The following is a 25,733-nucleotide window of genomic DNA, read 5'->3' on the forward strand; positions in this document are numbered from 1 at the left end:
TTTTTATAAGGAATGGGTGTTGGACTTTATCGAACACAGGGCTATAATCTTTATGGAAGCAGATCATCAAGTTTTTTCTCCCATAGAGCGGCTGGTGGGATCCTTAGACATATCATAGGAAAAACCAAACCTGTTGCCACTGAGTCCATTTGAACCAATAGCAACCCTGTAGGTCAGAGCAGAATTGTCCCACAGGCTGTAATCTTTATGGAAGAAGGATGCCACATCTTTCTCCCACAAAGCAGCCAGTGGGTTCAAACCACCGACTTCTCTGTTAGCAGCAGAGCACTTAACCTCTGTGCCACCAGGGTTCCTTCAGACATATCATGACCCCTCGCCAAAAAAAAAAAAAAGTCTATCGTACGAGGACAAGATGTGGCAATGGGTCTCATTTTGTATAAGTACTTGAGTAAAAGATTTCCTGAAACTTCTCCAGGTTTTGTTGCCTTTCCATATTTTTTCTTTATTTCTCTCTCTCTGGTACCTGGTCTGCTCTATTATGCCTATTTCTCAGTCCACAGCATACGGAAATCCAGATACTGTACTGAACGCTTACTGTACAAGAAAAAATACGATCAGTAGATTGTTTTTATTTATTTATTTACTTACTTACATGCTGTAAAAATCACTCTTTTTGTTGTAGAGGTCGATATGTTTTGGTGAACGCACATAACCAGGTAACTAGCACCATAATCAAGGTACAGAACAGTTCCATAGTTCCCAAAAAATCCCTTGTGCTGCTCTTTTATAGTTAACTCTTCCTCTACCCCAAGTCCTAGCAACCATGGATGTTTTCTCTAATCCCATAAATTTGCCTTTTCCAGAATATCACATAAATGGAATCATACAGTAATAGCCTTTTGAGTCTGTCTTCTTTCACATGACAAAATGCACTTGAAATTCATCCATTTTGTTGTATCAGTAGTTTGTTCCTTTTTATTGCTAAGTAGTATTCCATTAGGAGTCCTGGAGGTGCAAACAGTTAAGTGCTTCGCTGACCAACAGGTTGGTGGTTAGAATGCTCCTACTGGCTCCATGACAGAAAGATCTGGTGATCTCTTTCTATAAAGATTACAGCTAAGAAAACCCCATGGGGCAGTTCTACTTCATCATATGGGGTCACCGTAAGTCGAAATTGACTTGATGGCACCTAACAACAACAACAACAATTGTTCTATTATATATTTGTACCACCAAAAAACAAAACAAAACAAAACCCGTATCTGTTCAGGCAATTCTGATTCATAGCAACCCTATAGGACAGAGTAGAACTGCCCCATAGGGTTTCTAAGGAGTGCCTGGTGGATTTAAACTGCTGATGTTTTGGTTAGCAACCATTGCACTTAACCACTATTACCACCAGGGTTTCCTATTAATAGAATGAAAAGACAAGCAACACTTTAGGAAGAAAATATTTCATTATCCTATCACACTAAAGAGTAGTGATGAGGGGCTCATATAGTTTTAGCTTCTCTACCCTAACATTTTTTTTTTCCTGGAAACTTGTCTTTTTGATCTCTTGTTCATGGGAAGTTAAAGATGGCAAGGTGATTGATCAAAACGTATGAAACAAAAAAAAAAAGGGAAGAGTAACCTTTGATAAAATACATTAAAATAATCTTCCATAGCTAGGGAAAGGTTAACTATTCCACATGATAATTACCTATTTTCAAAGAATTCAGTAATGTATAGGATAAAATATTTCTGTTTCTTAGAAGATACTTCAGTTTCTTCACTGCTTCAGAATTCTCATAAAAACTTGCTACTGATGTAACTTTTTGTGGCACATTACTTCCTACCTTTTTATTCATGTGAATTAATCTCACCCCCCTGTAATCCTTCAAGGCCTTACATTATTTATATACTTTGTATCCCTCATAGGGCCAAGCACATTGCTTTATGCAAATCTGAGGATAAGGAAATGCCTACTGAGTAAGTCACTCAGCACTACTGGTGAAACGTGGGTATCTTTTCTCAGACCCCCTACTCCCTGCCCCTTCTCCTTACCTAAAAATTAAGAAGAACAAATTCATTTATCTTGGCAACTGCTGTCAAATATAAATGCTTATGAAGCTAAATTTGTGAAATTTTCAGAAGTGTCAGTCAAGCACCAGTAGGTACCGTGCTTAATAAAATCATCTTCATGTCAGGTTAATATGAGTCTGGGTACTTTATGTAATATTTTGGGACTCTCATTTATTTGACTATGAGTTAAGAAAGCTCTGTCTGTAAGGCTAGCCTTATAGAGCAATGGCTGTCAATGTTGGCGTGCGTTAGTGTCACCTTGAGAACTTTACAGAAAATACTGATACTCACGCCTCATCTCTCCCTCCCCATCCTTGATCAGTACACCCCAGATGACAGATAGCTCCTTATTTTTTAAAAGCATCACAAGGTTGAGAACCACTGCCATAAGGTTACTTTCAAATTTACATTTTGTCTTCAATTCATGTAGTTGCCACCAAGTACAAAGTCCTGTCATGGATTAATTCACAAGCTGTGTGCCTTTGGCAAGTTACATAACCTGCTTTGCCTCATCTCCCTCACCTGTCAAATTATGATAACAACAGTAATTTTGAAGGGTTGTTTTAAGTATTTGATGAGTCATTATAAGTAAAATGCTCAGAACAGTGGCTGGTATATGGTAAATGCTCTATAAGTGGTAATCATTTTTGTTGTTGTAGATTTTATTGTTGTTGTCACCACCAAGGAAGCTTAGGCCAAGTGGCTAAGCCAGTGGTTCCACATTTTTTTCAAGATTGTTGTTGTCAGGTGCCGTCGAGTCGCTTCCAACTTGTAGTGACTCTATATACAAAAGAACGAAACAGGCCCATGGATTCTGTATATGTTGATTGAGCAAGTACATAATTCATGTTACTATGAATTCAAGTGATAACTTAAGCTGTATTTTATTTATTTCAGCTGCATCTATATACAGTTTAAAAACAACACATGTAAAACATCCTTTTTGCTCCATGTAAAGGTAATACTCGGTTCCCCTATAGATTTGCAGAACCCCTGCAATCACTCTGAGCCCTGCCTCTCTCCCCCGAAGAGTCTGAGGTCTCCTGGCTGCAGCCCATGGTTCCAGCCACATCATGTTGCCATTTACTGCCTCAAATATGCCACCAGTCTTCTGCCTTCACTGTCACATCTACCTCAAGTGCCTTCCACTTCTCTATCTGGAGCACAGAATCATGGATGCTACAAAATTCACTGTGCCCCACTGCATTAAGGTTTCCTTAGCAGCGGTCACTGAGGAATCTGAATATTAGCACACCAGCCAATGAAGTACACTGTTCAGTAACAATAATAACAATGAACAGGTATGATATTTTTAAAAATAATCTTCAATTTTGGTTCCCTTTTAAGCAATAAGAAATGCTCCTTCTCTTATACCCTGTCCTTTAATATTTAGCCATGTGGCTGGTGTCAGGAATAAGATGATACAAAGGAAGTACACCACTTGAGGCTAGCCCCTTCTGCTTGGACATTACAAAGGAAGTTAGAGAAAAGCTCACTCCTTCTGGTCCTGACGGGTTATGGAAAGAAGAAAGGAGAGGGAAAGAGACACTGGAAGACAGGCCAGGGTTCCTTGTTAAGAAGGTGGTTAAAAAAAACAAATGACTTCTCATTTAGGCTCCAAGATACCTCACCGACAACCCTTACCACAACCTAAGGATGGACCCAGTAAAAGAAACTAGAAGGTGCAGTGTGGTTAAGGGAAGAGTCTGAGCTACTTTCTCCCAAGTCATCCTCTGTTCCTGTGTGGTGCGGACACCCAAGCACAGGTATACCCCCTAAAGCTTAACCATAGGTTGGAACCAGGAAAAGTTAGGGTAGGAAGCTTGTGAGGTAGGCTGTTTCAGCAAGCTCAACTGGCTGAATGGGATGCCTATGGGAGCTGCAGCCAGACCTCAGGAGAGTCAGCAACGCCAGTAGCATCGAGGAGGGACACATCAGCCAGAGAAGCCCACCAGGCTGTGATTCAGCTGAGAGAGAGACAGACCCAAGTTATACCAGCCCCAGGCTCTGCAGCAGACGTCAACAGAATACCAGGACCAATGGCATTCAGGGCTCATTCGGGAGCTGACTGCCCAACCACTAGGCAAGATCAGTGAGGAGGAAGAAGGGCCTACCTGACAGAGGAGCTCTCATGTCCTCCACTGCCAGGGTCAAGGGGACCACACCACTCCTCCATCCACCAGAGGCTGATTTGCTGAGGAACAGGGAGAGGTGCAGAGACTGAACTCTTACCAGAATATGCTAAACAATTAACTATAGCGACTTTTGTAAGTAAGTACTGCATGAGAATAATTTCACTGGCTTATAATAAAATTGTGGGGTTTCCTTTCCTTCTCTCTGGCCACTCAGCAGGATGGACACTCATGCAGACAACAGAATACTCAGAGAAAAATAAAGAAGATAGATTTTTCTTTACATATCTGAGTGTAGCAGGAGTGAAATTTTAGCAGCTCACTATAACTCTTTTAAGGAGCTCTGGCGGTAGCTCTGGTGTTAACTGCAAGACCGGCGGTTTGAACCCACTCAGCAGCTCCATGGGAGAAAGACCTGGTGATCTGCTTCTGTAAAGATTACAGCCAAGAAAACCCTATGGGGCAGTTCTACTCTGTCGCATGGGGTTGCTATGAGTTGGAATCAACTAGGCAGCACCTAAAAAGAACAACATAACTCTTTTAATAACAACATAAATGTTAACTGCCCTATAATTGGTAGAACATGGTTTCACATATTCAAAGCTCTTAGACTCAGTCTGTTTAGAGCATTACCACTCCCACTGCTGGCAAGCGAGAAGCTACCGAAATAGCAGTAGAACTGAAAGAGTCAAGCTTCCTCACAGCCTAAATTCTCAAACTAGTTTGCATTAGAGAGAAAGGTCTTGCTGGTATTAAGGGAATTATCAGGCTGCCTTCCCCACATGGTTACTTCATCATTCCTCAGCTGTGCTGCTCTCTCCCCATAGAAAAGAGGAGTTAGAAGAAGGTACATTCTGGGTGACTGGGTTTGGCTTTTAATCTGAACGAGATACCACGACTGTTACTTTTTCCCCCCAAAGATAGTAAGTACCCTTGACAACAGGCTCACTCAGTTCTTTCCAAACTGCCTACTCAGTTTGGGTATAAATGTTATTTTGTATAGAATAAAAATTCTTTTTCTTCAAACTAGCCTAGAAACCTGCAGCAGCTTCAATTTCTCCTCCTGCTTTATTTATTCTTTTTTAAATGAGAAAATGCCCCCTTTTTTTAGTATTTGTACAGAACACAACTGTTTACATGGAGATATTAAGAGGCTTCCTTGCATCGTTTTAAGGAGACTTAGAGATTAGATATCAAATGAGACAGACCTAATGTAGAAGCACACAGGCAGACCAAAAGCCTTCAAATATCCAAAAGGTGGCTTAAAGGGCTGCAGGGCTTTCTGCACATGAACGGACAATGTAAGTTAATGAATCAAGAAGACTTCAGGAGGCATTTCAGTAGAATGGATAAAAATGAAACAATACAGGACAAAGAATGATACAAAAGAATAGAAAATCTTTGGTACAAACAGCAAAAGCAGTAAGTTACAACAGTAAGATCAGCGTGGGAACTGGAGACATCATAGAAGTCCTGTGGTTAAGGAAGGACTTGGGCTCCCCCTTGATAGGTGGGTAGAATTTGAATAGACAAAGTAAAAGGCAGAGGAAAGAGCAAGGACATCACACTGACATGATGGTACAAATGGAGTGAGGGCTAGAAAGAATGAACTCTGTCAGATTAGAGCAAGAGGTATGATGGGATCTTATGCATCGGACCATGTAAAGGGCTGTGGTAATACAATCGAAAGAGGCCAACATCCCTGGTCATCTTTTTCTCTGACCATAGTTTATTCTTAGACTGAATAACCTGAAGTTTGGTTTTCCAAAATTTGGTCAAAAGCATTCTACCAACGTTAGTAGGTGGCTTACAGCTCTAATATAGGAAGAAAAAAAAAATCCTTTCTCTCCAGAAGAGGCTTCCGATGGTTCAGTAATATTATCTTTTTATATTCAGGTAGTGATTATATATATTATATATATATTATTATAATATACTATTATTTATATATATGATATATATAAATAATAGTATCTATAATATATACAGACAGGTCCATAGCTCCCAGTAGGAGTCACATGTATACAAAAGTAGAAAAAAAATTGCTGATAACACGGCATGCTACAGTGATGCTCAGCTACAGAGCCATAACACTGTGTTTGTAGTGATCAGCTGACAAAAGACTGCAAGTGATCTGTAGTTAATGCTGGGACCCAAATTTTAAAAGTATTTTCATTTTTAGAAATTAGAGATGACTGGGGCTACCCCTATAACAATGTCATTTCATCAGCTGGCATTCTAACACCCTTCTGACTGGGGGAGAAGGGGTGGAGGTAATTATGAATACTACCTGCAAGTTAATTTCACCTGCCTTTATAATCTGAGCATGCTCGGTTAATCTGGGTGTGTCCGTGGAATTGTGTGCACTGCCCCATCCCGTGTGCAGGACAGGAAGGTGGATGAGAAGAGCAGCTAGAGAGTGCCAGTCCCACAGACTCAAAGCCGGTGGCAGCTACTTCTAGTTTAAAAGCATGCCACTCCTTCCTAGAAAGCTTGTTAACTTTTATTGAAATGTTTCTCAGGACATTTCTGACCTACATTAAGAGCAAATTAAAGAACATTTTCCATGCTCAGACTAATTGAGTGATGAATTATATTTGAATTTTGTTTTGCCACTGCAAGGCCCACCATAAACTGTAGTGGTGGTGGTGGGGAATTCATAACCATTTCAGAACTTGGTCTAACACTTTTATAGTTTACATTTATAACTTCTCAGAAGGGGAAGCTAGAATGAGTCCATAACTTTTGCAGATGTTAAAAGCATGGGCATTACAGCCAGACAGACATGGATTCAAACCCTAAGACTCTACTCACAACTTGTGTGAGACTACCGGATGCTCTTGGAGAGATCACCTGATCTCTGTGGCTCCTTGCTTATAAAGTAGGGATAATAATAGTACCTGTCTTATAGAATTCATACGAAGATGAAATACTGCACATAAATCATTTAGTCCAGTGCCTGGCATACATTTTCAACAAGCAATTTTTCTAAATGTACAGTGTCTCATAATATTCTGATACTTTGTTTCCAAAGAAAACAGTCTGTATTAATGGTTCAGTATCAACTACCACTTTTTAAACTAATAAGACTAACATCTTTGTGATGGTTGTAGGGTATTCTCTCTGAATCTACCTTCTTAGGAGATGAGAACAATACCACCTGCCCTCCTAACTCACAGAACTTAAAGATTCAACAGTATGTGAAACTATTCTGAAAACTGAAGTGTTCTCCATTTGTAAAAATTAGTAATTCAAATTTTAATCTGCAGTTTACAATACAAAGTTTGTCATATGGCTACAGATAAACAAAGGCATGTCAGAATTGCCATATCATGACTCAAATCCTGTTCCCAAAGCCTCTCTAATTAATTAGCTTTAATTCATTGTCATCATATGGCAATTCAGTATCTTCATATGATAATGACTCATGTGTTTTAATTTGCCAAATGTTGCTTCTAGATTATTTTTAAAAATGTTTCCTGAGCTCTTTCTTAGGGAAAGAAAGTCACGCCTTGGATATTGGATAAGAAGGGAGTTATTATTTTATCCCAACTTGAGCCAAACCATGTGTTGTCCCCATTTCAGATCATGTACTCATATGTCGACTCGCACGGCTGGTGAGGCATGGGCTTCTGGGGTTTGATTCTTAGTTTAGACATTTCTTAGGTGTATTTCATTTTTAGCCATTTATCTTTCTGAACTTGCATCTGAAAAAATGGGAATAGTTTAACTAACTCTTAAACAATAGTGATCATCAAGGGCAGAGCATAGTCCCTGGCACACAGTAAATGCTCTCTAAGTGAAAATCACTTCTCAAACAAAGTGGGATCTACTTACAGTTCACATATGCCAGATCTAGCAGGAATGAGAGGCACAAGGTGCAGTAAAAGCTTGACCCCATTTTGCCATTCTTCTTCTCTTTCAAATTCACAGTACAGGCAGCTACATTCATCAGATGAAAACTGGTAGAAAACATAGGTATCTTGAAAGTGCAGATGCCGGTCCACTATTGGAAACAAAAAAGGCGTGGATGGGTCTTAAAAAGTATGTTATTTAGAGAGTCAAAAACTAAATAATAACTTGAAAGGCCTAGGAGGAAGAAGCCAGGAGTAGGACTACTATAAATATGCATTCTAAGCCCACTCCTTTTCACAACTTCATTAAACTGAAAAGGACTTACTGGCCAGTCTGTTTTTATTACTTGAAGCTCTGGCCACCATATTTACATGTATTTTATAATTTTTCTGCTTCATAGACAGATACAGACGAAATCAATGGTAATTCAAAGAGGGTGGTGAGAAATTTTTTTAGCAACCCAAAGTGAACCATAATATAATTTAATTACTTTAAAAACCAAACCAGTTGCTGTCGAGTCAATTCCAACTCACGGAGACCCCAAGCAGAGTAGAACTGTGCTCCTTAAGATTTTCAGTGGCTGTTTTTGGAAGTAGTTCACCAGGTCTTTCTTTCATGGTCCCTCCTCTGGGTGGATTCAAACCTCCAACTTTTTTGGTTAGCAGCTGAGAAGTGTTAACTGTCTGCACCACTCAGGGATTTTATTTTAGTAGTACACAAATGCAGCATGGTGGCAAGTTCTAGAGCAGTGGTTCTCAATGGGGGTGATTTTGTCCCCTGGGGTGGCAATGTCTGGAGATGGTGCTTGACTGTCATAACTGGGGGTTGCTACTGGCATCTAGTGGATAAACAGATGCTGCTAAAAATCCTACAATACACAGGACCCACAACAAAGAATCATCTATCCCAAAATGTCAACTGTTAACATTGAGAAATCCCGTTTTAAAGGAAACAAGAACCAGAGACTTTTCCAAAGAAACTTAACACAAAATATTTCGGCAACAGAAGCCTAAATCTAGCATGTGAGATAATAATACCTCTCTTCTTCCAAGGTTGCTGTGGTTGGGTGCTGTCAAATCAAGTTCAACTCATCACGACCCCATGTGATAGAATAGGGTTTCCTAGGTTTCCTGCGGAGCCAATGGGTGGATTTGAACTGCCAACCTTTCAGTTAGCAGCTGAGCTCTTAACCATTGTGCCACCAGGGCTCCTTGGATAAACCTAGTTAACTGGTTTTCTAAAAGGAGAGCATTAGGTGCTAGGTATTATTTCCTCTCTAAGAAGATTGTGGCCGCCTCCCCATCTGCACCATTTTTTCACAGTGGCACCAGGGGTTTGCCTTCTCGAACCTATGTTCTCTGGCCCTCAATATTTATTATCTATAAAAAATAGAGAGAGAAAAAAAAAAAGAAAGAGCTTCGTAGTAACCGACTAGCAACTGAGTAAAAAAGTTAAGTATTCACAGTGCCTGAATCCTTCAGTTCCCTGGGCTCAACTAAGAGATACTATCTATTTTAGTTTCTAGTTAACATCTATTTTCTGTTCTGTTTGAACAGCTCATTTCCATGGGTCCTATCTCTAACCGTTCACGATTACTAAGTCTGAATTAAAATGGCATACACATTCCACTTACAAAATCAGTTTCTGATGATTACTCTAAGTACAGCAAGATAAATCACATTTAGAGCAACTAAAGATGTCACTGATTAAAAAAAAAAAAGCCTGTGAGCAGCATTTTGAGTAGAGAAGGGTGGGGGTAAGAAAGTCTATCAGTCAGCAAGTTATTTTTTTTTTTTACAAAAGATACGAGAGAAAAAACCGAATCAAAAAATGACCTGCTACTTTTATTTATAAAATAAGAGAATGCAAATATTTACCTGTAAAAACAATTTCCATCCAGACTGTAACATCCTTTAGAAAATCAAGGACATTTTGATCTGATAACATAATAAAATGGTGCTGTGACTTCAAAACATACAGAACTAACCTGACAACATAATTCCCATATCCAGTAGGAGCTGCCAGACCCCTACAGCCATCGATCTGCATTGGACAAAAGGGCAGTGTTCTAGAAGCCAGTCTACGAGTTCTGATCCAACGCAGCTTCTCCTGAACAAAAGCAAAGAAAATCACAGTAAAATATTGTTGCCATTAATTTGTCCAAAAAAATGACACTTAACATTTCTTTCATGGGCTTGCTTTTTAAACAAGCAACCCAAGGAATAAATTACATATTCCTCATTCATCTTTCAAATTTTAGCTCAAATATCACTTCCTTAGAGAAACTTAGTGTCAGATTCTCTTGGACCTTCCCTTCAAAGCACTTAACATTTAGTAATTATACTTTTTTCCAAATGAATAATATCTACCTCTTCCCCTAGAAAATAATTTTCAAAGAACACAGGTTTAGGAAGGTATGCCCTACTGCCACCGTGAAAAAATAGGGATGCAGCTGCAACCTTCTTAGAGAGTTAACAAGAGATTTTGTATAACTCATTTTTAAATCCCTATTAGAATAGTCCATAACACAGACCCTCAATGAGATGGACTGACACAGCGACTGCAACAATGGCTCAAGCATAACAATGATTGTGAGGATGGTGCAGGACCCAGCAGTGTTTTGTTCTGTTATACATGGGGTGGCTATGAGTCAGAATTGACTCAGCGGCACCTAACAACAACAACATGACACACATTAAGTTTACAAAAAAAAAAATTGTTTGAATAAACAAAGGAATACATTTAGTAGCCCATATACAAAGATAATGCTTCTGCCTTGGCGAAACATGAACCTCAAGTTGGTAGTGATAAACATTGGGTCAACCATTTACAGATTTTTCTACCTAGTCCCTTTGAGAACAAACTGATTCTGAGAAGGTTAGACAAAGTTCTGATCATGGCTAGGTATACTTTTATTTGCTACTCTTTAAATAGAGACTAAATTAAAAAAAAAAAAAATTGTTTCAAAGAACAATAATAAATTTGACTGTTAATCTCTTTAATACAATCTATGTAGCCTAGTTAAACATCCTAGGTCATACACCCACAAACCCACATGTGTGTGATGGATTCTACTAACCACATGGAGAAATACATCTCTGTAAGCTGCCTGAAAATACACAACTGTATTCAAAGAATGCTTCAATTTGTGTATTACAAGCAGTATCTTCATGCCTACTATTCCTTATCAGCCTCAGTTGGAAAAAAAAAAACTTTCTGAAATATGTTTTTTCATTGGCAGAAGTTTAACTGAATCTCAACTTCCCTTATGATAAAATGTCATCAAAATACTAAAAGAGAGAATGATGTATCATGTAAATGGCTATCTTTATTCTATATTTGGTATTCAAAGACGAAGCAATGTCATCATTTATTTGTATTCCTACAAGAGAAAAATACTGTCTATCTTGCTGGCTCTTGTGATTGGAATAACTGCAAATACCTCGGAATTGCCCAGTGACCAACAATATGAAGAAATGCCCTGAAGTTCTACGTTTCCTGGGATGAAGGAAAAATAAGGTAGTAAGCTTTTCCACTGAGATATTTGATCAAATATTTTAGTTTTTTATAAAAGAATACTTTTTTTGGTAAAGCATCACTATTTGAAAGACACACTAAAGCAATTAAGCTAGTTCCAGACATGTTCAGTTGCAGGCTAGCATTAAGATATTAAAAAGATTAACAGTCAAATATATGGATTTTTTTTAAAAACAAGACGAGAAAACAGATCACAACAAAACAGGCAACTAGACCAAGCAGTCAAAACGAAGTTCTAATTCTACAGGACACCTTCCATGTTAAATGCTCAAAGTGTTAATTAACTAATTAATTCCTCAACACCTCTGTCAATTAGCCAGTATCTTTGGGCATATAAAGAGCTTTTATCCCATGGATATTTTCAGAACAACAAAACATTTACCAAACAAACTAAAACTGCCAGTCTGTAAAAGGTGGCTAGATGAATACATCTGCTTGGTCATAGGTGACAGGGAAGAAGTTTCTTAAACTGGGGCTTCTCAAAATTGTGCATAGAAGTCACCTAAGGGTGTCTTGTTAAAGTACAGCTTCTGATGCAGTAGGCTGGATGGGGCCTGAGAGTCTTCATCTCTTAACAGGTGATGCCAGAGACCATACTTACAGCTGCAAGGCCCTAAGCCCCTAGCTCTGCCTCCTCATTGGGAACTGCTCCCTCTGCTTTAAAGGGCAGGGCACTGAGTCAATATGCTAAAACACAGTATTGCCATGAGAACATTAATTAATAACTGGGCCCCACACTCAGGGCAAGCTACTATTTCAGTCGCACACAATCCCTATCTACTCCCACCCCAACTTCATCAGGTTATATTTCAAACCACTTTCAATGATCCATCTGCACCAAGGAAAACAACTTTAGGGATAAGGATAACCACTATCATTAATATCACCAAAGCAAACAATATGAGGTGAGCTGCCTCTCTGCATTTACTCCTAGTCTCTAACTTGCTGAGCATATCTGCAACAATGGGTAAAAATGCCTACATTCACAGGACTCAGGGGAGAGCAGCAAGGAAGAAAACAGAGATGGTTGGAAGGGAGCAATCTGAATACCAACAGCAGATTTTACCCCACTGTATTCTCAGCCTTGTACTGTATCCAGAAGCTGTTCCCCGTACATGTAGATCTAACTACAGCTGCAATGCTAGGTAGGGACATTGTGTCATGGAGGTGATTCGCTACAAGGCCACTGTGACAAACATAAATTTTACCAATCTCTGGAATTAAAACATTGGCTTCTCTTGGTCCCCTTCTGTCTCAGTTCACGTTTTTAGCAATTAATGCATGGCAGTACAAACAGGCCCCTAATCTCCAATACGAATGGGTGGTGGTATTTAATGACTAATTTGTGTAAAGGAATGAAGTCTCAGAAACCAGTATGATTTTTTCCTATAGTATAAAATAGACAGAAAACACTGTAAAGTTTTGAAAGTGAATCCTCACATGGTACATAGGCAACATGTCATCTCAATTTGCTACTAGACAAATGGAAATGATCCACTCCAGGCAATTATACCAGCACTTTCTCTTTAAACTCAGAATGTTAATCAGTCTTTAGATTATAAAACAAAAGAGGTTCTGGCCCAACCATCAGGGACCTAAAATAGCAAAGCATATGCTCTCTCCCCATTTCTATTCCCACTAAATATAACTTGGATAGATGGCTCTTTATCCATCAACCTGATCAATGTACACTTTCTGATTCTTTCTTCAGTCTATATCCATGGAGACCACAACAAAGAAAGAAACCTGAGAACAATGATAGACTTTGCACATAGCCCTGAGTGACAGCTAAAATGAATCCTTACAAGCTTGCTCACAACTAGACTCAAAAACTTATACACACAACTTCAGTTTAAAAAATGAAGAAACATCAGACAATGTCTAAAGTTGATATCATTTATTTAAAACAAGATGAGGCTCTATGTGAAGCAGTCCAACCATCGACCACAGCCGGGCTTTCTTCCTGTCATGTCCACTTGGTAGAGGACAGAAACTAGTACGTCCCAGCCCTTAAGCCATGAATCCCTGCTGGGGGCAGGAGGATGGATCTTGGAGCTTTTTTAAGCGGTTCACAAGTCCATATACACAAAAGCACTGTTTGTAAACAGAATCAATAATGTCTAACCTATGGCATATTTTCCAAACATATGCTAATATGACTAATTAAATATCAGATTTTAAACTGTTAATTCATTGTAGTCTTCCCCTCTCCCCATGTATCTGTTTAATTAATGGCTCTTTTTTTTTCTTTAAGAATACAGAGGAAACCCTGGTGGCATAGTGGTTAAGTGCTACGGCTGCTAACCAAAGGGTCAGCAGTTCAAATCCGCCAGGCGCTCCTTGGAAACTCTATGGGGCAGTTCTACTCTGTCCTATAGGGTTGCTATGAGTCGGAATCGACTTGACGGCAAATGGGTCTGGGTTTAAGAATACAGAAAGGAGCCCTGGTGGCCCAGTGGTTAAGCACTTGGCTGCTAACCAAAAGATCAGTGGTTTGAACCCACCAGCTGCTCCATGGGAGAAAGATGTGTCAATCTACTTCTGTAAAGATTTATGTACAGCCTTGGACCCCATGGGGCAGTTCTACTCTGTCCTATAAGGTTGTATGAGTCACAATCTACTCGAGGGCAATGGATTTGGTTTTCTGATTTGAAGGATACAGATTCTGCCATGTTTTTGATGTTAAAAAGAAACTGGTTACAAGGCATGGTTATTGACTGGTTAAGGGCATAAAGGAACTTGCTGGTGGTGGGAAAATCCTCTGTATCTTGATGTGAATAACAGTTATACAAGTGTGTAATAATTAAAAATTCATCAACCTGTACACTTCGAATTTTTGCATTTTACTGAATGTAAACTATGCCTTAATAAAAAGGGAGTTTCCTTCCAAAACCAGGTCATGATGAAATTTTTCCTCATCTGTGGCAAATGGGAAAAAAAAAAGGAATATCATATAGCTAACTTTAATTAAACGAATATCCTGTATACTAATAAACCTCCCAACTTTTTGTGCATCTTTTGTTCTCAGTACCCTTCCTACTCTTAACAGTATTACAATGTCATTTCTTGAAAAAAGAACAACGATAATAATAATATGATTTTTTCCTTTTTTTTTTTTGGTAGAGTTTGGGGTGATCTTAATGTCTTTACTTGGAAAAATAAAAAGCTGATAATCTATACTGACTCCCATGACTCTCTTGTTTTTTTTAATAGTATTTTACTGTATTTTCAGTGGAAGTATACACTGCAAAATAGGTTCCTATTCAACAATTCCTACACATATTGCTCAGTGACATTGGTTTCATTCCTCACATCGCATCAACATTCTCATTATTTACATTCTGGTTGTTCCTTTACCATGAACCTAGTCTCACATTCCCCCAACCTTCTCATCTATGCTTTTAGAGTATTTGTTGACCATTTGGTCTCATATAAATGATCTTCTAACAAAGCTCAGTACTCATGGGCAATATTCATTAATTTATGATCTAACCTGCTATTTAGCTAAAAGGTGACTTGAAGGGATAGTTTTGGGTCATGGCTTAAAGAATATTTCAGGGCAATAGTCTCAGGGATTCCTCCTATCTCAGTGGGTCCTGTAAGTCTAGACTTTTTGAGAATTTTTGAACTTCTGTTCCATATTTTTCTCTCTTTATATCAGGATTTCTCAAGCTGAAAGAATTGAAGAAAAAATTCAAGCCTCAAGTTGCAATACTGAAGGATTCTACGGGGAAAATATTAAACGACCAGGAAGCATCAAAAGAAGATGGAAGGAATACACAAAGTCACTATACCAAAAAGAATTGACATCCAACCATTTCAGGAGGTAACATATGCTCAGGAACCAATGGTACTGAAGGAAGAAATTTAAGCTGCATTAAAGGCATTGGCAAAAAACAAGGCTCCGGGAATTCACAAAATACCAATTGAGATGTTTCAACAAATGGATGCAGCACTGGAAGTGCTCACTCATCTATGCCAAGAAATTTGGAAGACAGCTACCTGGCCAACCAACTGAAAGAGATCCATATTTATGCCCATTTCCAAGAAGGGTGATTCAACCAATGTGGAAATTATCAAACAATATCATTAATATCACATGCAAACAAAACTTTGCCGAAGATCATTCAAAAGCGGCTGCAGCAGTATGTTGACAGGGAACTGTCAGAAACTCAAGCCAGATTTAGAAGAGGACATGGAAGCAGGGGTATCACTGCTGATGTCAGATGAATCCTGGCTGAAACCAGAGAATACCAGAAAGATGCTTCCCTGTGTTTTATTGACTATGCTAAGGCATTCAACTGTGTAGATAACAAATTATGGATAACGCTGCAGACAATGAGAATTCCAGAACACTTAATTGTGCTCATGAGGAATCTGTACATGGATGGAGAGGCAGTTGTTCAAACAGAAAAAGGTGATACCACATGGTTTAAAGTCAGGAAAGGTGTGAGTCAGGGTTGTATTCTTTCATCATACCTATTCAATCATATGCTGGGCAGATAATCTGAGAAGAATGGGGCATCAGGATTGAGGAAGACTCATTAACAACCCGTGTTATGCGGATGATACAACCTCGCTTGCTGAAAATGAAGAAGACTTGAAGCACTTACTGATGAAGATCATAAGACCACAGCCTTCAGTATGGATTACACCTCAACATAAAACAAAAATCCTCACAACTGGACCAATAAGCAACATCATGATGAACAGAGAAAAGACTGAGATTGTCAAGGATTTCATTTTACTTGGATCCACAATCAACACCCATAGAAGCAGCAGTCAAGAAATCAAAAGATGCTTGGGCAAATCAGCTGCAAAAGACCTCTTTAAAGTGTGTCGAAAAGCAAAGATGTCACCCTGAGGGCTAAGGTGCACCTGACCCATGCCATGGTGTTTTTGATTCTCTCATACGGATGCGAAAGCTGGACAATTAATAAAGAAGACCGAAGAAGAACTGATGCCTTTGAATTGTGGTGTTGGTGAAGAATATTGAATATACCATGGACTGTCAAAAGAACAAATCTGTCTTGGATGAAGTACAACCAGAATGCTCCTCAGAAGCAAGGATAGTGAGACTATATCTCACATACTTTGGGCATATTGTCAGGAGGAATCAGTCCCTAGAGAAGGACATCATGCTTGGTAAAGCAGAGAGTCAGTGAAAAAGAAGAAGATCCTCAATGAGATGAACTGACACAGTAGCTGCAACAATGGGCTCAAGCATAGCAACAATTGTGAGGATGGCGCAGGACAGGCAGTGTTTCGTTCTGTTGTGCATAGGCTCACTAAGAGTCAGAACCAACCCAAAGGTACCTAACAACAACATCAGGAACCATCTATTGTGGTCTTGTTCAGAAGATATGGTAGTAGTGGCTGGGGACTATCTAGTTCTTCTGGTCTCAGGGTAGAGGAGCCTATGGTTCATGTCGACAATTAGTCCTGTAGATCAGTTCCTTCTCTGAATCTTGGGTTTCCTTCTTTCTTTTTTGCTCCAGACAACTACTGACCGATAATTGTATCTTACATGGCCACTCAAAAGTTTTTTGGTTTTAATTTTATTGTGTTTTAGGTACAAGTTAACAGCAAAATTAGTTTCTCATTCAAAAATTTATACACAAATTGTTTTGTGACATTGGTTGTAATCCCCACAATGTGTCAGCACTATCCCCCTTTCCCTTTCCACCCTGGATACTCTGTGTCCATTCAACCAGTTTTCCTGTCCTTTCCTGCCTTCTTGTCTTTGTTCTTGGGCAGGTGTTGCCCATTTGGTGTTGTATACTTGATTGAACTAAGAAGGAAGTTCCTCACATGTTATTATTTGTTTTATAGGCCTGTCTAATCTTTGGCTGAAAGGTGGACTTCAGGAATGGCTTCAGTTCTGAATTAGCAGGGTAACTCAAAAGTTTTTAAGACCCCCAGATGCTACTCAGCAGACTAGGACATAGCATGTGAACTTTATGAATTATATTATGCCAACTGACCAAGTTGTCCCATGAGACTATGACTCTAAGTTTTCAAGCCAAAAAAACTAACCCTATTAGGTGATTGGTTATATCTAAGAAGTATCAGATCCTGTGACCCTTTTTTTATTATATATATGCACACATGTTCATATATACATATATATTTTTAAATTATATACACACACATGAACTCATATATATACACGTATGTATACATACCTACATATACATACATGTATTTTGGTTGCTGTTGTCACTGCTACCATAACTCACTTTTGTTTTTTGTCTTTTAACTGCTCCATGAGATAAAAACATGTGCTCCACACTTTCTAAGTGACCACTCTGTTGCTCAAGCTGTACTTTAAAACTGGCCATTAAGGCACTGGTTTACTCTAATCTCTCTGCCCTTATTCACCAGCTAAGGCAGAGAACTGCATCCCTAGGAATTCCCACCTCACTCTTACTGCGGGACTACTTCTCCCCGGAGAGTAACAGCAATCCTCATTCTCTCTGTCTGCGGGCCTCCCACCAGTCCTCGAAGAGCCTTGACGAGGTGTCTGAAGGAGAACCTTCATTTATGGGAGTCCCAGTGCAACACACATACACACACACAATAAAAATATTATAAAGTATCATACCTTAGAAGAATCAGTGCAAAGACTTTCTCAGGTGTCCAGCCACACTTATAGCTAGGGATTCCATACCTTCACTTTAGAACCAAGACTCCAATTTAAATCCACAGCTAAGGTTAATGAAAAGTCACCACTAGTATTCCAAATAGACACTTAAAACAAACAAGCTGTTCCTGTTGTTCTTGCTGTGTACTGCTGAGTCAATTCCAACTTACAGTGACCCTGTATGACAGAGTAGAACTGCCCCATAGGGTTTCCTAGGCTGTAATCTTTTATTTTTTTTAATTTTGTTGTGCTTTAGGTGAAAGTTTACAGCATAAATTAGTTTTTCATTCAAAAATGTATACACATTGTTTTGTGACATTGGTTGCAATCCCCAGAGTGTGTCAGAACTGTCTCCCTTTCCCTTTCCACCCTGAGTTCTCCATGTCCATTCATCAAGTTTTCCTGTCCCTTCCTGCCTTCGTGTCTTTGCTTTTGGACAGGTGCTGCTCATTTGGTCTCGTATACTTGATTGAACTAAGAAGCACATTCCTCAGGAGTGTTACTGTGTTTTATAGGCCTGTCTAAATTTTGGCTGAAAGGTGGACTTCGGGAGTAGCTCTACTTCTGAGTTAGCAGGGTGTCTGGGAGCGATCATCTTGGGGGTTCCCCTACTCTCTGTCAGACCGGTAAGTCCGGTTTTTTTTTTTTGTGAGTTTGAATTTTGTTCTACATTTTTCTCCCGCTGTGTCCAGGACCCTCTACTGTGGTCCCTGTCAGAGCAGTCAGTGATGGTAGCCATGCACCATCTAGTTCTTCTGGGCTCTTCTAGCCTTCTGGTGCAGGCTGTGGTTCATGTGGTTCATTAGTTTTTTGGACTAATATTTTCCTTGTGTCTTTGGTCTTCTTCATTCTTCTTTGCACCGAATATGATGGGACCAATAGATGCATCTTAGGTGGCCGCTCACAAGCTTTTAAGACCCAAGCCACTACCCACCAAAGCAGGATGTAGAACATTTCCTTTATGAACTATGTTATGCCAATTGACCTAGATGTCCCCCAAGGCCATGGTCCTCAGCCCTCAGCCCTCAGCCCCCACAACTCGGTCCCTTAAGGTGTTTGGATGTGTCTAGGAAGCTTCTATGACTTTGGTTTGGTCAAGTTGTGCTGACTTCCCCTATATGGTGTGTTGTCTTTCCCTTCACCAAAGTTAACACCTCTCTACTACCTAGTGATTTTCCCTCCCCTCCCTCATAACCATCAAAGATTGTTTTTTTCTCTGTGGAAACCTTTCCCTGGGTTTTTAAAATGGTGGTCTCATACAATATTTGTCCTTTTGTGATTGGCTTATTTCACTCAGCATAATGCCCTCCAGATTCATCCATGTTGACAGATGTTTCACCAATTCATCACTGTTCTTTATTGTTGCATAATATTTCATTGTGTGTACGTACCATAATTTGTTTAACCATTCATCTGTTGATGGGCACTTAGGTTGTTCCCATCTTTTTGCTATTGTGAATAATGCCGCAATGAACATGGGTGTGCATATGTCTATTTGTGTGATGGCTCTTATTTCTCTAGGATATATTCCTAGGAGTGGGATTGCTGGATTGTATGGTATTTCTATTTCTAGCTTTTCAAGGAGGTGTCATATTGTTTTCCACAATGGTTATACCACTTTACATTCCCACCAGAAGTGCATGAGTTCCAATCTCCCCATGAACTCTCCAACATTTGTAATTTTCTGTTTTTTTATTTTTTTAATTCGTGCCAGTAATATCAGGGTGAGATGGTATCTCATTGTGGTTTTAATTTGCATTTCTCTAATGGCAAGTAATCTCAAGTATTTCCTCATATGTCTATTTAGTCACCTGAATGTCTTCTTTGGTGAAGTGTCTGTTCATATCTTTTGCCCATTTTTTAATTGGATTATTTGTCTTTTTGTTGTTGAGGTGTTGAAGTATTCTATGAATTTTAGAGATTAGACCCTTCTGGGATATGTCCTGTAGGCTGCAATCTTTACAGGAGCACATTGCCAGGTCTTTTTTCCTGCAGAGCCCCTGGGTAGATTCAAACTGCCAACTTTTCGGTTAGCAGCTGAGCACTGAACCACTGCGCCACCAGGGCTCCTTAACAAGCTACTACTACTATTGATATTGCCCATCTCTCTTTGATCAAGGTTACAATTGTAACATAAGTTTGTTTTTTTTTTTCCTCAAAGAGAATTTTTTGATGAGGTGTTAGAAAACTGTGTTACCTGTAAAATCCCTTGAGGTTCACTCTGTCCTTTATCAGGTCAGCTGCCTGAACAATAATAATATTCCTCAGTGCTTTTCCTGCACAAGAAGAACTCTCTCCATAAATCTAAATGGAAAAGACAAGCATTCACCATAAATTCAGAACTGCAAATGTGATAATTTGTGAGCTACCAAAAACATGCTATGTATAAAAAATCAACACCAAATCCCTATAATTATATTTATATTTTAGTCTATGTATCTACAGACCTACATTTACCGTCTTTATTTCTTCTATTGGTCTATTTATGCTATTAAGCTACTATCACTATTTTCCAAATGCTAGGCTGCTTTATTTAGCTATAAAGATGAAATCTCCTTTTACAACAAGGTTTTTGGTATAAAATATCCACTATTTTTATTACAATGTGTCTATCAATACATCAAATTGAAAAATACTTATATCACGTATTAAATCTGCCCTATGGATAAAATACTCATGGAAAAGTCTTGGAACATGTGAAAATAATTCTTTTTTTCCCCTATCTTGTGAACATCTTGAAACATGACACAATTTGATAACAGGCTGCTGTCAGCTTTGCGTTTCAGCTTCACTCAACTGCAGAGTTCACAGTTAATTCCAAACGCCCTTGTTTCATCTACTTCATGATTCCAACCATCAGATAAAAATTTTGTTTTTTTTTTTCATCTTCTAATTCCCCCATACAAGTCTCTGATTCTTGGAGCATGAAGGAGGGTATTTCTTAGCTCTACATAGCTCTAAACAAAACCAAAAAACTCGCCGTCCAGTTGGACTCATAGCAACCCTACAGGCAGAGTAGAACTGCCCCTGTAGGGTTTCCAAGGAGCACTTAGTGGGTTTGAACTGCCAACCTTTTGGTTAGCACCCATAGCTCTTAACCCCTACGCCACCAGGGTTTCCTCTAGAGAGCTCTAGGTCCTACTTTATATATGACCTCCTTCCTACATAATTGGCACGTTCCGCTAACATACAACGCTGTTTCACAAAGGAAACTAAGTGAAAATGAGCTGTCTTCATAAGGAAAGGGCCCACGAAAATTAGTATATTTTAAGGGTGGGCACTTACATATTTTTTACTTGTTTCTTGGTGCACTCTTTTAGAGCCTACGAAATATTTTGTATCTTCTCTCAAAGCAAACAGATTGATAATATATTGATTGTAACTTGACAGGGAACCTTATGCTTCTTCAATATTTCTCCCATTTTCCTGCGATCATCTCCTAAACAGAATCTGATGAAAAAGTGAGGCCAGGAAATAACTTATTTTTAGCATGTTAAAACTATTAAAAAACAAAAAACTGCAACAACTCAGGTGACAGGAAGTATTACCACAAAAGAGGTGTGAGTCAGCTGACACCTGGCCAGTCCTGATATCACGTTAGTTCATTCAGTCATTCAAAAAACATTTAATGAGCAGCCACCAAGTGCCAGGCCCCTTTCTGGACGCTGGGGTTACAGTGGTGAACGAGGTAGAAAACGTCCCTTGCCTTCGCAAAGCTCACAGGTGCCTGTTATTCTTTAAAAATATGCACGTCTTTGCTGACAATTCCTTGACACAACACAGTGAAGGCATCCTCAGCTTTCCTTACCAATGAGCACACAGGGAATGTTGTACTATCAGACAGTTCATCATCTGAGCATCTCAAACGCCTTATGTCATGCCACCCCCAGCTGAAGGTGGCGGTGTGAGCACTGCAGCACCCTCCAAAACTCCATGAGGTTAGGATCAAAGGGAACAGCTGTAACTAGGGCATTCTATGCCAAAATTGGTGAATCCTTGTTATAGAACATGCACTAAGAGAGAAGAGAATCATACCTGGGAAGGAGTGTGGTCAAGATATGGGTTGGAAATTCTCCGTGATAGAGTCTATTTTAAAAGAAAGAAACGGGTAAAAGTTAGAACCAAGTAGAAATCTTTGAACCAAATCAATCTTTGTAACAAAAGGGCAAAATGTATGCAATAGTGGCAGGCCCAGTGGTTGTCCATGCAAAAAAAAAAAAAAATTAGCCCAATTCTCAAGCCATAGGCCATAGGGAATTAGCATCCTTATTCTTGCTCAATGTAAGTATCAGGCCACAATTCATATAATGGGAAAGGATATGCCATTTGAACGGCTCCAAATCTACAGAGTAAAACCCAGTAACCAAAAAAATTACTGGGTTTTACTCTGTAGATTGGGAGCCCCCAATCTACAGAGCACTACAGACAAAAGTACAATAGAAAAATTGTTTTGTTTTGTTTTTTACTTGACATTCTATTCTTATCGAGATTTTGATTCCATTTCTTTCCTTTTCATTTCCACTCCAGTCGCTCTAACTCAGGCCTTCATCACTACACGTCTGAACTGCTGCTTCAGAGTCTCAACAGGTTTCCTTGCGCTCCAGTGATGCCCCCTTCAGGCCATCCTGCAAACTTGAACTAAACAAATCTCACGATACCACCCCTCCACTTAAAGTAGGTCTCTTATTCCTTACGTGAGTCAATCCAAATTCCCCAGTCTGGCCTTCTGGGTCCACCACAATCTGGTTCCAACGGGTTTCTATTATGTTCTTTCCATCTCCCTACAGGGCCTCTTCGATTTAGCAACATCTGTGTGTCGGAAGAACCTGTCACTCAAATCCCTGCCTCTGCTCACACTCTTCTCCACATTATTTGAAAGCCCGCCATCTTCCTTGATGCTTTCCTGAATCTCACTCTGGCATCACAGCCCAGGTCTGTGCAGTCCCTTCCCAGGTGAAGCTCTTCCCACCTGCTGTTTGTGTGGCAGCTCCTGGTCTGTTTTGTGTTGGTGGTTGTCTTCCTGTGTGCACATTCTCCCCTTGAGGGCAGTGCTGGCAGCTTATGCTGTTGTACTGTCACTGCATTTAGGGTACAACCTCACATCAAGATTATCTTTCTATTCATTTGCTTATAGATATTTACATATTTATAACTTAATAAGTATTTGCTGAATGATTTGAATTGTAGGAGCTAATTTTTCCTACAATCCAGTAAGCAGCACCATCACCCATATATGCTTAAGCACAATAGGGAACTATTATCATTTTCCACTGCAGAGTGGGAAAAAGCACGGAGAAACTAACAGTTACTGAGCTTCCAACCCATGTTTAAAGCTCTTTACACCTCTATTCCAAGACTTGCTGTCTTTTGAGAGCCCACTGTTTTTAGCCTGCCGCCTCCACTTCTTTCAATAATTTGCTAAATTTACAAAACATATCCTGCCTGTCATTGCTTTCCTCCATCAGAATCTTCTCGCAAACTTTCTGTCTACAGCAGAACCTCCCCACTTCACGTGGCCCCCACACTACTTATCTTCTATTAAACTGAAATAAATGTATCGACTCTTTATCCAGAAATGCTGATTGGTACACTCTGCTAAAGATCTGCAACTTATTTCAAAGGCAATTTTATAAGGTAGACAGGCCATTGGCACTTCCAATACATTAAAATAAAATGTCAACTCTCTTTCTGATCTAGTCTATACATTCCCAGTGACTACCCCTTCTGTGTCTAGGCCTATGTAATACACTCATTTATTGAAATACTTAACAATTTAAAACTTGTGGTATATGTACCAGATTTATTGTATGAAGATGAATCATCATGAGAAATTTTTTTTTTTTCTCTAAACAGAGAAACTTTTAAACCACAATATGGCAGACCAGAACTGACAAACTTTATTGCTCATCTAACTGCTTGAGTCAGCTCAGAAAAGCAAATACTTGATCTAGTTGAAAAGAAAGCTTTTAGGTACAAACAAGTTCTAAAAACCTGGGCGGGGTACTTTCCCAAAAGAAAACAAACCATTTGCCTTTCTTTCTGCTGCCAACCTAAATCTGGCTGTCTCCACACTAGTGTTACACTCACACAGTCCCACTTAACAGAAACTTCCCCCATGGCTTGTTTCAAAAGATTTGTAAGGTGAGTAAATAAAGCAATGGGATTCTTATACACTGAATAGATAATGGTGTTAGATAAGCTACAAGCCAACAGGGAATCAAGAATAAGAACTGTCTTTTACAGGACATAATACCTAGATTTGTTGTCAGAAGCTCCTGTGAAGCCCTCTTCTCAAGTGGTACCAGGGGAGCTTTGTTCATTAACACTCTAGGACGGTGGTTCTCAAACTTGTTAGCTGAGCTCCAGGACGCCACGGTGCTCTTTGTGGAATGTCATAGAGCATGGATTTGTGAAATTTAAAATAACTAACATAACTTTGTACTTTGGTAGAGATCTTTTCGTGGTAGTTTTCAATATTGACCAAAAATAGCAAATGCCAAAGACTTAAGGAAAAAAGAACCTGGAGGAATATTCTACCCATTATTTCATTTATACTAGGAATTGGGAAAGGATTATACTTAATTTTATCAGGGGAATACCACGGGTCAGCTTGCAGAAGCTTGAGAAGCACTGCTGTTAAGTTACCTCAAGAATTGCTCTCCCAGCATTTGCCTGTAAGAGCATACCAGACCATTCCTGAAAACACACCCCTCAACGTCAGCATTCTTACCCGAACATACAATTACTCAGAGCTTTCGGCCCATCTTTAAATTCCCTAGTTTTCTTTCTCCCCTCACCATTCCAGGGCTTTACCTAATCATTCCTGTGGCAACTTACTTCCATCCATTTCACATTTACTAAGCACCTACTGAGCTCCTTGTCAGGCACCGCAGATTTTTCCAGAAACAAACAGGAGAACAAGATATCATCCCCGATTTAGAAACTGACTTACCAAAAGACATATGATCTAAAAAACACTTTAAACCCACGAATTCTCTTTCTTGATCCTGATTTTCCTACCAATTTGGATATCTGGTACACTCGAAGGCACCTAACAACAACAACAGATGCAGGGTATTCTTTCCAGTTTTTTTTTTTTTTTAATTACAGTAAAAATATATACAACAGAACATTTGCTGTTTCAAATTTCTTACATATACAATTCAGTACATTAATTGCATTCCTCACATTGTACAACCATCACTACCATCCATTTCTCAATTTTTCCATCACCCTTAACAGAAACTCAGTGCTCCTTAAGCAAAGAGTGCCCTCTCTGACATGGTGTTTTAGCCATTTTTTTTCCCACAAATATCATGCCCAGATAAGGTTATAATTCTTTTTTCCCTATATTTCCATTTTCCTAGAATTATTTAAGCTACATGCAATGATTCTTTCACGAAAAATACATACCACTGAGAGAATAGTCATAATACAAATAAAATTAGATTTTAATTCAAATTGATTTCTCTTCCTTTCCATTTTAATGAACCATAGAAAATGGCTCCCTACATGATTCCAGTCAAATCTCATCTTTTAAA

General features: G+C 39.2%; 1 protein-coding gene across 2 annotated transcripts in view; it reads right to left on the reverse strand.

Annotated features, from left to right (window-relative positions):
- RAPGEF5 (Rap guanine nucleotide exchange factor 5) overlaps nucleotides 1–25,733 on the reverse strand; it is a 274,113-nt gene that overhangs the window by 202,261 nt on the left and 46,119 nt on the right. Inside the window, exons 2-5 of one of the 2 annotated variants that reach the window (XM_064290063.1) lie at nucleotides 22,228–22,278; nucleotides 20,390–20,496; nucleotides 10,000–10,121; nucleotides 7,995–8,163 (exon numbers count right to left, since the gene is read on the reverse strand). In XM_064290063.1, the coding sequence (XP_064146133.1) occupies nucleotides 7,995–8,163; nucleotides 10,000–10,121; nucleotides 20,390–20,496; nucleotides 22,228–22,278 (449 nt within the window). Of the gene's footprint in view, nucleotides 1–7,994; nucleotides 8,164–9,999; nucleotides 10,122–20,389; nucleotides 20,497–21,477; nucleotides 22,149–22,227; nucleotides 22,279–25,733 lie in introns of those variants that run through there. The other variant, XM_064290064.1, reaches the window with a different exon arrangement.

Source organism: Loxodonta africana, chromosome 8 (genome assembly GCF_030014295.1).
Source record: "Loxodonta africana isolate mLoxAfr1 chromosome 8, mLoxAfr1.hap2, whole genome shotgun sequence".
NCBI lineage: Eukaryota > Metazoa > Chordata > Mammalia > Proboscidea > Elephantidae > Loxodonta > Loxodonta africana.